General features: G+C 42.4%; 1 protein-coding gene across 5 annotated transcripts in view; it reads left to right on the plus strand.

Annotated features, from left to right (window-relative positions):
* atp8a1 (ATPase phospholipid transporting 8A1) overlaps nucleotides 1-17,651 on the plus strand; it is a 363,676-nt gene that overhangs the window by 294,675 nt on the left and 51,350 nt on the right. For all 5 annotated transcript variants that reach the window (XM_072252785.1, XM_072252787.1, XM_072252786.1 and 2 more), the window contains one exon: nucleotides 11,446-11,524. In XM_072252785.1, the coding sequence (XP_072108886.1) occupies nucleotides 11,446-11,524 (79 nt within the window). The remainder of the gene's footprint in view (nucleotides 1-11,445; nucleotides 11,525-17,651) is intronic.

Below are 17,651 nucleotides of genomic sequence, written 5' to 3' on the forward strand. Positions count from 1 at the left end.
AAGGGTGGAACATCAGGAGATGAGGTAATGAAGAAGGCAAGACAGGATTCTGACCAAGAGCAGTGGCATGGAAAACAAGTGCCTGGACGTCATGGTACAACTTTATAAAACTTTGGTTCAGCTACACTTGGCATTATTTGTGTCATTCTGAATGCTATACAATAGAAGAAATGTGAATGTATTAGAGCAAGTGCAGAGGAAATTTGCCAGGATGTTACTTGAGATGAAACGCTTCAGTTATGAGGAAGAGACTGGATATGCTGTGTTTGTTTTCCCTAGAGGGGCAGAGACTGACAGCGGATATAATGCCGATATGCAAAACTGAGAGATGGATAATGAAGCTTTTCCCAAAAACAGTGTCCAAGGCTAGACAGCATCGTTTAAAGTGAAGAGCATGAGGGTTAGAAGTATCTGAGGAATTTTATTTTCATTTAGTGGATGTTTCCAGTCTGGAATGCACTGACTGATTGGGGTGTAGGCAGCTACTCTCACAACATTGAAGTATGAGACGAGCCGTTGTATCAACAAGGTGTGGACGGCCATGGGCCAGGTTCTGAGATGGGAATTTAATGGTCCACAGTGACGTGGCAGGCCAAAGAACTTGTTTCTTTGCTGTGTGACTCTGATTTCATAACCTGATAAATTGGTTGATGGCAAGACGCAAAGAGTGGGAATAAAGGGGGCCTTTTCTGGTTGATTGCCTGTGTCTAATGGTGTTCTGCAGGGATCGATGTTGGGACCACTTCTTTTCACATTATATGTCAATGATTTGGATGACAGATTTGATGGCTTGTGGCCAAATATGTGGAGGGGTGGGTAAGTATTGAAGATGTAGGAAGTCTGCAGAAAAACTTGCATGGATTTGGTGAATGGACAAAGAAGTGGCAGATGGAATACAATGTTGAGAAGTGTATGACCATGCACTTTGGTAGGAGGAATAAAGGCTTAGACTATTTTCTAAATGGGGAGAAAATACAGAAATCAAAGGTGCAGAGGGATTTGAGAGTCTAATTCTGCTCCCGTCTTAAGGTTTATTCAGAACAATGCAAATCTACTATTGAATAAAATGAGCAAAAACCATGTGATTTTATTGATGATTTTTCATACTGATTTGGTGATTTTTGTTACATAAAAGAGATGTTTTAGATGGCAATACTCACTTTTCTACATGCAACACTACTACAAAATCTTTATTGCTATTTTGTGTCAGTGTGGAACAGACCACTTCGGGACTCACTGTAACAATTTTTTTTTTAAGTTCCCATTTGTTCAGTTGCAGTGTGGACAAATGATGTGCCAAGATATAAGTGATATAAACACAGTGGCAGTAAATGTCTTTTTGCATGCTGTATTGAGTACTTATTTGGAGGCTGTAACATAGTGCTGTATTTTAATTCAGTTGTAACTTGGATGTCATTCTAAATAACTCAAGATGTTATTTTAAAAGTAGTTATTGTGTTTTTAGTCATTGAATTGCCAGTATTCTGTTTTACACTAAATTGAGTAATACTACAATTTTGTTGTCCCGAGCAATGACAATAACGCCCTAATCTGAACTATAAAACAAAACTTCATCCATAAACCCCGAGATTAGTAGCAGGCATATTCCAATAGTGGAGTTCTAACATAGTCATAGAACTCTGCAGCACAGAAACAGGCCTTTCGGCCCACCTAGCCCATGCCAAACCATTAATCTGCCTGATCCCATCAACCTGCACCCTTCATAGCCCTCCATATCCTTCCCATCCAGTACCTATCCAATATTTTCTTATGCATTGATATCAAACCTGCATCTACCATTGCACTGAGAGCTCATTCCACACTCTCACCACCCTCTGAGTGAAGAAGTTTTCCTTCATATTCCCCTGAGTTATTTCACCTTTCACCCTTAATCCATGGCCTTAGTTGAGTCTCAGCCAACCTCAGTGAAAAAAGCCTGCTTGCATTTACCCTATATATACCCTTCATAATTCTGTATACCTCTTTCAAATCTCCCCTCAATCTTCTATGTTCTGGGGAATAGTCCTAACCTATTCAACATTTCCCTATAGCTCAGGTCCTCTGTTCCAGCAACATCCTTGTAAACTCTCTCTGCATTTTTTCAATCTTATTTACATCTTTCTTGTAGGCAGGTGACCAAAACTGGACACAATACTCCAAATTAGGTCTCCCTTGCTATCCTTTTGCTCTTAATATATCTGTAGAAATCCTTAGGATTCTCCTTCACTTTGTCTACTGGAGCAACCTCATGTCCTTTTTCTAGCCACCCAGCTTTCTTTCTTTCATGTTCTTTTCCATTTCTTATACTTTTCAAATACCTCGTTTGTTCCTGCCAGCCTATACCTTGTATGCACCTCCTTTTTCTTAACCTGAGCCTCAATATTTCTCAGAAACTAAGGCTTCTTAAACCTGTTATCCTTGCCTTTTATTCAGACAGGAAGATACAAACTCTGTACTCTCAACATTTCACTTTTGAAGGCCTCCCATTTACAAAATATACCTTTGCCAGAAAACTACCTGTCCCAATCCACACTTGCCAGATTCTTTCTGATCAAAATTTGCTTTTCTCCAATTTAAAATATCAACCTGCGGACTTTCCATAATTACCTTGAAACTAATGGCATTATGATCACTAGATGCAAAGTGTTATCCTCCACAAAATTCTGTAACCTGTCGTGTCACATTCCCAAACAGGAGATTTAGTATCGTACTCTCTCTGGTTGGGATTTCTATGTACTGATCAAGTAAACTTTCTTGAACACTTTTGACAAACTCTTTCCCATCCAGCCTTTTGCTGTATGGGAATCCCTGTCAATATATGGAAAGTTTAAAATCTGACTAACTGTCACAACCTTGTATATCTTGCAGCAATCTAAGATCTCTCTATAAATATTTCCTCTAAATCCTTCAGACTGTTTGGTAGTCTATGATATAATCTCATTAATGTGGTCATACCTTTCTTATTCCTCAGTTCTACTCATGAAGCTTCACTAGACAAGCTCTACAGTCTGCTGTCTGAACACTGCTGTGACGTTTTCCCTGACTCGTAATGCCGTCCCTCCCCCTTTAATCGCTCCTGCTCTATCATGTCTAAAACAACGGTACCCCGAAACACTGAACTACCAGTCCGGGCCTCCTGCAACCAAGTCTCACTAATGGCTAATTCATAATTCCACATGCTGCTCTATGCTCTAAGCTCATCTGCCTTTCCTACAATACTCCCTTCATTGAAATATACATAACTCAGAATATTACTCTCACTATGCTCAGCCGTCTGATTCCTGACTTTGTATGTAGCCTTAACAACATCTTTCTCCATAATCACTCCAGTATCCGTTCTGGCAGTCTGGTGCCTATCCCTGAAATGTTAGGATACACACCCAACCACGCCAGCTTCTGGAATTCTGACGTTGTAACTCCCCGGAGTATGAGTAGCTGGTGCAGCCCCTTTAAGGATTCAGGACTGTTTCACTAATTGGCTGCCATGTTTTGGTGCCAGGATTTCAGTATTTGAGGAGCACCTGAACAGTTCGGTACTCAATTGTAAGCTCAATTTGGGTTGTTGTCTTGCATCTGTTTCAATCTCGTACCATATCTCAATCCTACCCTCGGATACTCTAGCACCTGGGTCCTACCCATCCTTGTCAAGGTTTCTCATCACAGTACAGTTGAGCCAAAATGGGCCCAGCGAGTTATCAGAGTCTTTCATCCACTGTGGCCAGCCGCAGCAAGAGGATTTCTAGACAGAGCCTGGAGATGCACAACCTCTGCATCACAGTGCGTCAACTTTCGCAGGGAGGAAGATAGAGGTTGTCGATCTCTCTGCGGAGCCAGCAAGTCAGAGAGATTCACCAGAGACCCGGGTTCGTGCCAGGACTTCCTTACTCAATGCTCATTGGTGTCTGAACTCCAGTCATCCCGGATCCCATTGGAGCGTGGAAAAGTGGCCTTCAATGTCTCTCTTCTCACCAGGACAGTCCTCGCCTGGGCATTGGGAATGAAGGTTGGAGACATGCGCCATTCAGAAGAACTCATGGCTGCGATGAGAAAGGTATTTCACCATCCCGCCAGAGGAAATAGAGCCTCAGACCATCTGATGAAGGTGCATCAGCTCAGTCCGTCATCGGCTGACTACGCTATCAATTTCCAGACTTTGGCCCAAGAGTGGGGCTGAAACAGGGAAACCTTAGCTGTTCTGTACCACCACGGATTCCGGAACAAACTAAAGGACGCCCTCGCCTTGGGAGAGCCAGCAGGGGTCTTAGAGGTCCTGATCGACCAGTGCATCTACCTCGATAACCTTCTGGCAGAGCATAAGTGTCAAGAAGTCGAAGAGGGCTAGCCCAAGCCTGGCCTCAATGCGTCGCCATTCCACACCCCTATCTCAGACTATGACCTTGCCTGTCCGCTGTTCAGGACTCAGTCGAGCCCATGCAGATCAGTTACCCAAGGCTGTCCACCAGTGAGAGGTCCTGGCATCAGAATCAGGGCTGCTGCTATTACTGCAGAGAAAGGTCACCTGCGGGCCGAATGCCCAAAGCTGCAGCCGACGGGAGGATTGCTCAGACCATCCTGTGCCGGGAGGACAACAGCAGTTGCAGCCACCACTCCCAATGCTGTGGATTCTGGCGTCACGCCAAAGGCAAGAGACCTCCTGAGGTAAGAATCGCAGAGAGCTGAAGGCTTTTGTGGAGCCTGGAGGACATTAGTTTCTACATTATTGACTCTCCACTCATACCCCTGATCCCTGGGTACCTTTGGCTGTCCCAGCACAACCCATCTGTGGACTGGAAGAAAGGGAGGATCGTTGCTTGGTCCAGTCATTGTAAGAGGGTATGTTTGCAGCATGGGGACCTAAATCCCCAGACTCTCCCGAGACCGATGACCAACAAAGGGGCGGACTTCAGTGCGAAGTAACTTGAAGCCTTCTGGAGACATAGTCCTGCCCTCAAAGACCAGACAAGTTGGTCCAGGCCAATGGAACTGTGCGAGTCCTGACCCTACCTAGTTGCGAGGGGGCCACTGGAATTAGGGAGAGGGTGAAGGCCAAGGCAGTGCCCAAGCATTCAGGAACTCTTACAGCTAAAGGATCCAGTCACCAGGTCCCAGCTATAAAAAAAAGACTCCTAAATGCAGACCCTTGGAGCCTGTTACTGTGGGTCCAAGAACTATCTGTGACACCTCGTTGCCATCACTGGAGGATATAGACAAGGATTTAGACTCTGATTCGGTTCAACAAAAAGGTCTAGTGAGCCTAGGGAGGAGCCACTTAAGGCTTTCAGAGTCATTCTTGAAGGAATGTTCTGAGGAACTTGAAATACCCAGACCAGTCAAAGTTCCTTCCACTTACGAGGACTTGGAAGAGGTCTTCAACAAGGGAAAAGCCTCAACTCTTCCACTGCAATGACCTTATGACTGTGCTTGTAGACCTACTGTCTGGTACTTGTCCTCCACAGGGTTGACTATATGCGCACTCAGGCCCAGGGAGAAGCGCAATGGAAGAATATGTAAAGGAGGCTCTTGCCATGTGTTTCATTCAGTCCTCCACCTCTCCAGCCAGGGCAGGCTTTTTCATCAAACAAAAGAAAGATCAGAGCCTGCAGCCATGCATTGATTATAGAGGGTTAATCTGCATAACTGCCAAGAATTGTTATCCCCTCATGAATATGACCTTTGAGATGGTCCAAGGGGCAAGAGTACTCACAAAGCTAGACCTGTGGAGTGCATATGATCTGATCCACATAGAGGAGAGCGACAAGTGGAAAACCACATTCAATACGCCCCCGGGGCTCTATGAGCACCCGGTTATGCCCTTTGGTCTTGCGAACGCTCCAGCAGTTTTTCAGGCCCCTATAAACAGTGTGCTCCAGGATACCCTCCATAAGTATGCCTTTGTCTAATCTTCTCAGAGTATATGGAGGAGCACGTTGCTCACATCAAGGACGTTTTAAATGGGTTTCTAGACCATGGACTTCATGTCAAGCTGGAGAAATCTGAATTTCATATGACCACCGTTTCGTTTTTGTGTTTTATCATCTCTAATGGAAATCTTAAGATGGACCCTACTAAGACCCAGGCAGTCAGAGATTGACCACCTCCATCCAGTGTGAAACAGGTCCAACGATTCCTGGGATTTGCCAACTTTTACTGGAAGTTCATTAGGAACTTCAGCTCAGTGGTCATTCCACTGATAATTTTCACCAAGAAATCCATTGGCCTTTTTGTCTCATCTACCGAAATGGAGCTCAAACAATGGTTCACATCAGCTCCCATCTTGATTTCACCTAACCTGGATCTTCCCTTCATCGTACAGGTGACATCGGAGTGGGTGCAGTGTTGTCTCAACGGTCGCCTTCAGACAGTAAAACTACACCATGTGCATTCTTCTCCGGGCAGCTATCCCCAACAGAGAGAAACTATGAGATTGGGCATGGGGAGCTGCTCGCAGTTAAATTTGCTTTGGAAGAATGGTGTCACTGACTAAAGGAGTCCAAGAACCTGGCTTGTATCCAGGAGGCCACGAGACTGGATTCCAGGCAGGCCAGGTGGTCTCTTCTTTAATTGCTTTAATTTCATCCTGATCTATTGACTGAGGTAAAAAAAAACGGAAACCAAATGCCTTGTCCCATTAGTTCGACGACCCCAAATGAGTAGAGCAGCCTTCCACCATTTTGCCTCAAGCCAAGGTGATAGCACCAAGTCATTGGAGAATCGACACTTTGTCTGCAAGGCTCAAACACAAGGGAAGATTCCTAAGAATGGTCCTCCGGTATCCAAAGCGGTATACCTGTTTGTTGAGGGGAATGGCCACAGGGGTATTTAGCGCTGGCTGCCTTCACACTTTCCTCCTCCTGATGGTCACACAGTTACCTGCGTCCTGCACCTTAGGTGTAACTACCTCCCTTTGTGTCCTGTCAATCAACCCTTCACCGTCCCGAATGATCTAAAGTTCATGCATTTCCGGCTCTAACTCCTTGACATGTTCTGTTAGAAGCTGCAGTTTCTGCAATTTTTTTTTTTTTGTAGTTCTTTAAACCTCACTCCCCATTAGACATGTCGCTGTCTGGAATTTGAGCAGGCAATCCATTCTGTGAGGAAAAAGTGCATTCTTGAAACTGCAAGAATAAAATCTTAAGTTTAAGCTTCATCAATCAAGTGAAATGACCAAAGAAGAATCCCCTGAAAAATACCAGAGTCCCCTCAGTATCCAGCATAATCTTCCCACTTCAACCATTGGCATTGAAAATTACTTTTTGTTTGATTGATGGATGTTAACAACCAACACTCAGCCATCAATAATTGACCTGAAGATGCTGAGGTGTAGTCCTTTTGATGAAAGTACTCCTACTGTTGGTCCAGAATTTTGCTCCAGTGATAGTAACAGAATAATGAGGTATTTACAAATCAGGAAGGTAAAGGATTTTGGCCAGGAAGGTATAGCTGGTGAGTGTTCCATTTGCCTTGTACCTGCCTGAATGGTAAGTATTTTAGGTTTGGATGGTGCTGTCAAAGAAAGCAAGTTTCTGTAGTGCCATTTGGCAATCATATGCTATAGTGTGCAGGTTGTGAAGGGAGTGAATGTTTGATGTTAAATCAAGCAGGCTCCTTTATCCTGGATGGTGTCAGTCTTCAAGTGTTGTTGGCGCTGCTCCCATCCAAACAAACAGAGAGGTTGCCAGCACATTCCTGAATTGTGTGTTGTTAGTGGTGGAATGTCTTTGGGGAGTCGCAACACTCGCACGGGGTACCCAATCTGTGACTTTCTTTGTGGCTGATCTAGTTAAGTTTCTAGTTAATGACAGCCACCCAGAATTTAACACAGGAAATGTACTGATAGTAACATGTTATTCTTCCTCCCTTAATGCTGCACTTAGTTATCTGCTGGCTTGATGTAAAGGCCAATTTTTTTCCAAAAATTCTCGTGCTTTTGGAATTTGGATCTAAAGTAGTATTGTAGCTTGAGCTACAGTAAGTCCTTCAGGATGTGTAGATCATTCAGTAATGTGCAATGATCCTTCTTTGGCATGGACCGTGAAGTTTCCTCAACAGTGCTTCCTCCTTTAGGTGCTCAACATGGAGCACCACTAATTCATCAGCTAAGGGAGTCAGTGGATCCCAGTGAGCAATTGAAGGTGTGTTTTTACTGCTGATTTGAGACTATCTGGAGTCCAGAGTCGATCTCAAGGCTTCCAAGGGCTTTTTCTTTACAACAATATTCTGCTTGCTTCCCCCTTGCTCTGTTGGAATGTCAGAAAGTATCCTGGAATTATAATGGAGTCTGGGGTATTGGTTAAAAGGATTGTTTTAGTAAGCCTGCTTGTGAGCTGCTGCATAACTAACCCGTAACATAGCTCCCTCACATTCACTAGATGTGCCTTACAAGATAATCAGATATACGAGCAGAACCCGGCCATTCGGCCTATCGTGGCTACCCCACCATTCCATTGTGGCTGATTCATTATCTCTCTCAACCCCATTCTCCTGCGATCTCCCCATAACCTTTAACACCCTTACTAATCAAGAAGATATCAACCTCCATTTTAAATATACCCAATGACTTGGCCTTCACAGCAGTCTGTGGCAATGAATTCCGCAGATTCACCACCTTCTGACAAAAGAAATTCCTCCTCATTTCTATTCTAGAGACATCCCTCTATTCTAAGGCTATGCCCTCTGGTCGCAGATACCCTCACTATTAGAAACATCCTGTCCATGTCCATTCTGTGTAGTCCTTTCAATATTCAAATTTTTCAAATAAGATCCCCTCCTCATTCTTCTGAACTCCAGTGAATACAGGCCCAGAGCCATCAAACACACCTCATGCATTAATCCTTTCATTCCTGCGATCATTCTCATGAACCTGCTCTAGACCCTCCCCAATGCCATCCCACTCTTTCTTAGATAAGGGACCCAAAACGCTTCTTATTACCCCAAGTGTAGTCTGACCAATGCCTTACAAAGCCTCAGCATCACATCCTTGCTTTTATATTCTAGTCCTCTTGAAATGAATACTAACATTGCATTTGCCTTCCTTACCACTGACTCAACTTGCTAGTTAACCTTGAGAAAATTCTGCACAAGGACTCCCAAATCCCTATGCATCTCACATTTTTGAATTTTCTCCCCATATAGAAATAGTCTTCACCTGTATTCCTTTGACCGAAGTGCAAGACCATGTACTTCCCCGAACTATATTCCATCTGCCACTTCTTTTCCCAAATTTCTAATCTATCTATGTCTTTCTGCAGACTCGCTGCTTCACCAGCACTAGATGACTACAGAGCACTGAAACACACAAATAATCTCCAAACTGCGAATCACAGGCTCCAACAGTTCCAAAATCACATTCAAGCTAAAAAACAAACGTAAAAGACAAAATGAGAAATATACAATTTCATGATCTATCCAGAAGATGTTGACCAAAGGAGCGTTGTACATAGGTGCCATCATTACTGGAAATGGCACAGTTCTGTCACATAGAGGCCAGGCCAAGAATCAACAATTAATTCCTTCCCTTAGAGTTTTATAGTAAGCTGACAATATTTAATTTTCAACAAATCTGGTGAAATCATGGTCATTTTATTCTTCATCCCATTAAATTAGGTTATTTCATTAACTGAAATTAATTTTCCCCTATTATCATTGAAAAACTTGAACTTGTGTCTCTGAAACAATAGCTCGAGCTGTGGTTTACTAGTCTAGTCATTCCTGCATTCATTTATTTCCTACTTGCTGAGTACACACAATCTGCTTTCTATGTGCAAACTGAGACTTCACTTCAAAAGTAATGCACCAGCTGTAAGTCACTCGGGGGGGCAGGGGGGGTCCTGGTGTTGACGTTGACAGTGGAAGAAGAATCCTTTAATTTGTATTTACCACAGAGAAGTTGTGTGATAAATCTTAATGGAAATTTTCTTCATAATTAATTAAATTCTTCCTCTGGTAATTAATAGAGAGGAGACTGTATATTGACCGTATTAAGTGGGTTGGGCCTGTTGTATTTTATAGGCTTAAATGTGGAACAGTTCTACACTAATCTGCACACTGACTCCAGTAGTGCATTAACATTTGGTGAGATTTGTATGTGATCCTGTGTTCGACATCATCAAGTCTATCTCAGCATTCTTTAACAAGAGAATTTCTTTGACTGTGGCATTTCAGCCTTTTGCTTATGTGAAGAAATAAATAGTTCTCTATTTTTATTAAATGTTCTTTGCTTGCATAGAATTTCCTTTCAGAGGAATTTTTCAACACTTCACACTTGATAAATATTTCATTCTGCAAAATTCTGTATGTGCAGTATACAGTTATGCTTTAACTGTATGTGTGATGTAACAGTTACCTTACATTTCAAATTTGCTTCATTTAGTTAAACCAGCAAAGCATCTGAAACGTACCTAGACTAGATAAGTCTACCGTAAAGGCAATAGTCTTGCACTTAATATATTTCATGCAATGCCCCATAAATCAATAAGATCCCAAGCTTAAACATTTCAAGACCGTGTGCATTAAGAATGTCTCAGGGCAGTATATGACATGGAAGCTGGCAGAATAACTTGAGTGTCCTAACCCAGCAGCTGCCTTTATACTGAGTCTGGATTATAGAAGGTGGCTAGTTAGTAAGTCAGTCAAAAGGAATGTATTTTACCAGGATGAGTGGCATCAGGAAAGAGTATGACAGGAAAGAAGAAGCATATAAAGAAGAATGCAATCATAAATAAGTATTGTTAACAATTTTGAATCAACTCATTCTTTACATCATGGAGGATGAATATGTTTGTGTTCCTTTTGGAAAGAGCCAAATAAAAAATGGTAGTTTTAACTGTTGTATATTCCCTTTAACTCAGCAAATTATTATATGAGCAATTTAGAGAAAAAAGACAGCAGGGATTTGAATGAATTAATTAAATATATCATTAATTTCTGGCACATCCTTCTTAGGATGGTTAATAAAGCATTCATGGCGATCATGGCTTATGAGTCATGGTAGTGCAACAATATTGAAATTAGATCAGAAATCAACTAATTTTAATTAAAATATATTTTTTTGCTACCCGAGTAGTCGAATCTTATACTATTCACTTGTTTTGTTCCTTGGGTTTGTGATGTGATGGTACTGATTTTCAGAATAGTATTTATTAAATGGAATTATAAATTCTATCTTTAAGTGCTAGCCTGCTGGTGAGGGATTTGTGTACCCATTGCCAGAGACTGAGAAAATGTAGCAATCATATCAAAAGATGCTACTGAGGACAAAATGAATTGGGAGGGGAAAAGAAATCTAAGTACTTAAAAGATTAAAAGTGGTTGTCAGTAAGAACACCTCACAGTGGTGGTGGGACAAAAACACACTTAGCGAATTTGAAACTGCGATAAAGAGAAGGGTTAGAGTTCACAGTACTGGTTTGTTGTAAATGGTTCTCATGGATTTTTCTTTTCCCATAGGTTTTCTGGGTTCATTGTTTGAATGGCCTGTTCCACTCGATTATTCTGTTTTGGTTCCCACTGGAAGCCCTCAAGCATGGTAAGCAGCAGAGACAAACAGGAACATTTAGCTGGATCCTTTCAGGTTACTTTATTTCCGACTTCATAGCATCCAAGACTTTGTATCATCTTTTACTTCTAAACTATCAATTGCAAAAATCCATATTTACCCTTCTTTTCAACTGTGCTTTAAACTGTTCATTCAAAGACCTGCATTTAGTATTGACTAAAATGGAAAACTTTGAATACTTGCATAAACGTGAGAACAAAAATGCCTTTTCAAATAGCTTTAGTGGAAAAACAAATTTTGTATTGACAAGTGGGAATTTCTACCTTCCATAAAATGGTTTAAAACCAATCAATTTGTCAAATAGACAAATTTGGTAAAGGCAGTCTAAGGAAAGTGAGGGATCAGAAAGTTCATCTTTAAAGTATAGATTACTGTAAGGTTTCCTAACCAGGGCACATAAATTAACGTTTCTGTCGTGCTGGTGAATGTTATACCAGCAGTATCAAACATGTTTGGAATGAGAAAATTGTGCAGCAAGAGGTCTGCAACCATCAATCACTCAAGATGGGCTCTGTGGTAACTAATTTATCTTCCATATACTGTAAAGGTGGTGTTAATAATCTCTAAGTGTCAGTGATTCATTTACCGCCCTCTTTTATTTCGATGCTCTGCCTTGTGGCTTCAAGGGCAGCTGGAATGTCCACTTATTTCGCACGGACAGATTCTTTTAACATTCTCATAAAAATCCAAGACATAGACACAATCCCATGTGCAATTTTGAATCGAGGGAGGAGCACACACACTGAACCCTCTAGCCATATGTTCTGTTGCTAAGTGGTTGAATCAGCAATCTTTCTCAAAAGTAGCTTGAAATTATTTTTGTTTGTTTTAACTTGTATGTGCAACCAGTGCATGCCCCACCCTCCCATTAGCCTTCCAGTCACTTTCCCCCATCAAAGATTCAAAGGTCCAATTTAATGTCAGAGAAATGTATACAACATACATCCTGAAATGCTTTTTCTTTGCAAACATCGATGGAAACAGAGAAGTGCCCCCAAAGAATGAACAACAGTTTAATATAAGGACCCCAAGTCCCTTCTGGTGCGTAAGCAGCAGTGAACCCTTCCCCCACCGGCAAAAAAAAGCAAACATCGGTACCACCACCGACCACTCAACCGTGAGCAAATCAATAGCAAAGACACAGACTTGCAGTTACCCCAAAGGCTTCGTATTTCCCCGCCATTTGACATCCCACAGGATCTCTCTCTCCTGAATAAGGGAGAAAGAGGTGTCTCCATTTTCCCAGCAAGCGGGGAGACATAACAGACAACTCGCTGGTTTACAATGTTAAAAGTTCGTTACATTGCTTTTTCTGAGCTTTGTTCCCAAAGATTGCAAATATCCCAGGTCTTTTGGGGTACACAGAAATAGATTTTCCAGCTCCTGCAACAACACATGGGTCTCCTGCCACGACACCAACCCTTGATCTGCCCATCTCCTGGTCCCCAAGATCTCAGGCTGAACCCTTGGCGTGCTGAACAACAGCTAGTCCTAAAACCCTGAAAACAGGTCCCATTCCCACAAAGGACTGAAGTCAGTGTGTAACTCCAGGTCGGGGTCTTCAAAAGAACACTGAAAGGGAAAAATAAAGGTATTAAAGATGGAAATAGAGCTGTTCCCGAAGAGACAAGCAAAAGAGATGCTGTTTAGCGCCATCTTAACACAGCTCCGCCTCCTTTACTATAGGCGCTATAGGAAGCTGATAGTCTGTCTTCTCCAGCTAACAATAATTACCAGACCCTTGCAAGTAAAGACTGAGCCTCCAAATACCAACAGTCATGGCCTAAAACAGAATGTTAAAATTACTGCTACGTTTGCCATGTTCAAATCTCTGCAGACAACTGACAGTCCTATAATTAAATACTGCAGATGTTGAAAATCTGAAATAAAAAAGGAAACAAATTACAGGAAATGCTACCAATGCATCCTCCTCCATATTGGTAAGACCCGACATAAATTGGGGGGTCATTTTGTTGTGCACCTCCATTCCATCGCCTAAAACAGAATTTCCTGCTGGCCAACCCATTTTAATTCTTATCCCCATTCTTGTTCAGACATGTTGCTCTATGGCCATCTTTTTTGCCATGATGAGGCCACACTCAGGATGGAGGAGCAACATCTCATATTCTGCCTAGGTAGCCTCCAACCTGATGATATGAATATCAATTTCACTTTCTGGTCACTTTTTTTTCTTTTCACCTCCGTCTTACCTCTTCTCCTCACCTGTCGGTATCCCCTCCCCCGGTGACCTCCTTCTTCCCTTTCTCCCATGGTCCACTCATCTCCTATCTGATTCCTTTTTTTCTAGCCCTTTAGCTTTCCCACCAACCTGGCTTCACTGATCACATCTGACCTCCTTCCCCTCCCCCACCTTTTTATTCTAACAGCTTCCCCCTTCCTTTCCAGCCCTGATGAAGGGTCATGGCCTGAAACATCAACTGTTTGTTCAGTTTTTGTAGATGCTGCCTGACACAGACACACCCATACCAGTACTAGTGCCCGTACCCCTACCCGCAGCATCCATGGAAAGCAAAACAGAGTTAATATTTCAAGTGTTTGATCTGCTAAGTATTTTGTAATCAGGTTTAATATCACTGGCATATTTCATGAAATTTATTGTTTTGTGGCAGCAGTACATTGTATTACATAATAAAAACAATAAATTACAATCTTCTCTTCCCTGAAATCCACAATCAATTCCTTGGTCTTACTGATGTCGAGTGCAAAGTTGTTGTTGAGGCTTCACTCAACCAGCTGATCTATCTCACTCCTGGATGCCTCTTCATCACCATTTGAAATTCTGCCAATAATAGTTGTGTCTTTGGCACATTTAAAGATGGTGTTTGAGCTGTGCCTAGCCACACAGTTGTGGGTGTAGAAAGAGTAGAGCAGTGAGCGAAGCACGTGGCCTTAAGGTGCACCAGTGGTGATTGTCAGCAAGGAGGAGATGTTATTTCCAATCAGCATTGACTAGGATCACCCAATGAGGAAGTGAAGAATCCAGTTGCAGAGGGAAGTACAGGGGCCCAGGTTTTGGAGCTTGTTGATTAGTACTGAGGGTATGATGGTGTTGAACACTGAGTCGTAGTCTATAAACAGCAGCTTGACATAAGTACAGCTATTCTCCAGGTGATCCAAGGTCGCGTGAAGAGCCACCGTAAACTTATTATTACGAAAGGCAAATTGCAACAGACGCGGGTCCTTGTGTAGGTAGAAGTTGATTCTAGCCATGAGCAATCCTCAAAGCACTTCATCACGGGAGATGTGAGTGCAACTGGCTGATACTTGTAGAGGCAGCTCTCTCCCTGCTCTTCTTGGGCACTGGTATGATTGTTGCCCTTTTGAAGTTGATGGGAACCTCAGACTGTAGTAGTGAGAGAGTGAAGGTGTCTTTGAACACTCCCGTCAGTTGGTTGGCACAGGTTTTCAGTGCCCTGCCAGGTACACCATCAGGGCCTGGCGCCTTGCAATGATTCACTCTTTTGAAAGAAGTTCTAACGTTGGCCTCCAAGGCAGATTGCAGAGTCACCAGATGTTGTAGGGATTTGCACAGGTGTAGAATTAGTCTTCCACACGTTCTATGCCCGCTTTGAAAGGGAGAATACAACTACAGCTGTGCAGATCACTGCTGCACCTGATGACCCTGTGATCGCCATCTCAGAGGCTGATGTTAGGCTGTTTTAAAGAGAATCAACCCTCACAGGCAGAAGGTCCCGATGGAGTACCTGGTAAGGCTCTGAAAACCTGTGCCAGCCAACCAGCGGGAGTATTCGAGGACATTTTAAACCTCTCACTGCTACGGGCAGAAGTTCCCACTTGCTTCAAAAAGGCAACAATTATACCAGTATATAACAAGAATAATGTGAGCTGCCTTAATGACTATCGCCCGGTAGCATTCACATCTACAGTGATGAAATGCTTTGAGAACTTGGTCATGACTAGAGTGAACTCCTGCCTCACCAAGGGCCTGGACCCTTTGCAATTTGCCTATTGCCACAATAGGTCAACGGCAGATGCAATTAATACCATCATTCCCACAATCCTGATTGAGAAGTTACAGAACCTGGGCCTCTGTACCTCCCTCTACAATTGGATCCTTGACTTCCTAACCAGGAGACCACAGTCTGTGCGGATTGGTGATAACATATCCTCCTCTGACGATGAACACTGGCGCACCTCAGGAGTGTGTGCTTAGCCCGCTGCTCTGCTCTCTATATACCCATGACTGTGTGGCTAGGCATAGCTCAAATAGCATTGATAAATTTCCTGATGATACAACCATTGTTGGTAGAATCTCAGGTGGTGACAAGAGGGCATACAGGAATGAAATATACCAACTAGTGGAGTGGTGTCGCAGCAACAACCTGGCACTCAACATCAGTAAGACGAATGAGCTGATTGTGGACTTCAGGAAGGGTAAGAAGAAGGAACACATACCAATCCTCATAGAGGGATCAGAAGTGGAGAGACTGAGCAGTTGCAAGTTCCTAGGTGTCAAGATCTCTGAGGATCTAACATGGTCCCAACATATCGATGCAGTTATAAAGAAGGCAAGACAGCGGTTATACTTCATTAGGAGTTTGAAGAGATTTGGTATGTCAACAGATACACTGAAAAACTTCTATAGATGTACCGTGGAAAGTATTCTGACAGGCTGCATCACTGTCTGGTATTGGAGGGCTATTGCACAGGACCAAAATAAGCTGCAGAGGGTTGTAAATTTAGTCGGCTCCATATTGGGTACTAGCCTACAAAGTAACCAGGACATCTTCAAGGAGCGGTGTCTCAGAAAAGCAGCGTCGATTATTGAGGACCTCCAGCACCCAGGGTATGCCCTTTTCACTGTTAGCATCAAGCAGGAAGTACAAAAACCTAAAGGCACACACTCAGCGATTCAGGGTCAGCTTCTTCTCCTCTGCCATCCGATTCCTAAATGGACATTGAACCCTTGAACATTACCTCACTTTTTAAATATATAATATTTCTGTTTTTTGCATGATTTTTAACCTGGTCAATATATGTATATATAGTGTAATTGATTTACTTATTTATTATTATTTTTTTAGGGTTTTTTTGGTTTTTTTTCCTTCTATATTATGTATTGCATTGAACTGCTACTGCTAAGTTAACAAATTTCACGACACACGTTGGTGATAATAAACCTGATTCTGATTCTGATTCCTTTCAAAGTGTGCATTAAAGGTGTTGAGCTCATCTGTGATTGAAACATCCCAGCCATCATGATGTTAGGTTTTGCCTTGTAGGAAGTAATGGCCTGCAAACACTGCCAAAGCTGATGTGCATCCGATTCTGTCTCGAACTTCAATAGGAATTGTTTGTTTGCTCTTAAAATACCCTTCCATAGGTCATACCTGGACTTCCTGTATAGTTCTGCGTCCTTAGTCTTGAATGGCATAGATCAAACTCTCAAGAGACTGCAAATCTCCTGGTTTATCCACTGCTTTTGGTTTGGGTATGTCCATTATGTTCTTAAAGGCACACACTCATCCACACAGTTCTTGATAAAGTCGTTGACAACGGTGGCGTATTCATTCAGATTCAAGATGAATCCCTGAATATTGTGTAGTCCACCAACTTAAAGCAGCCCTGTAAGCATTTCTCCGCATCACTTGACCATTTTACATTTTGTTTTCACTGTCTAAATATCGTATGTGTATAGATTAATCAATTTTACAGGTAAAATGCCTCAGTTAGTTGCTATAACAGTATTAGAACAGATAAACTAGTTTAATGCTGCAGTTCAGTAAGAAGGTTGTGCTGCCCTGCCAGATGTGTTCTTTGAGATGAGGTGTTGAGTCAAAATTGTGTTAGCCTTTCTCAAGGGGTTTGGATCTCATGGTGTTGTTCATAGAAAAGCAGGAATTCTCCCAGTCTCTCTTTGATTGTCAAAAGACTGGCTGTTCTTCATCTTACTATACAAGGAATCTGGTTGTGTGTAGGAGTTTGCATCCTTCACAGTAACTGTACTTGATTATTTTATTCATAGTGCCTTGAGTTATTTTTCTGAGATTGTAAAGAATAGATATGATTGAATATGTGAGTACTTGCTGAGACTGCAAATTTTTCCAATGTGCTT

The sequence above is a fragment of the Mobula birostris genome, chromosome 3, assembly GCF_030028105.1.
Source record: "Mobula birostris isolate sMobBir1 chromosome 3, sMobBir1.hap1, whole genome shotgun sequence".
NCBI lineage: Eukaryota > Metazoa > Chordata > Chondrichthyes > Myliobatiformes > Myliobatidae > Mobula > Mobula birostris.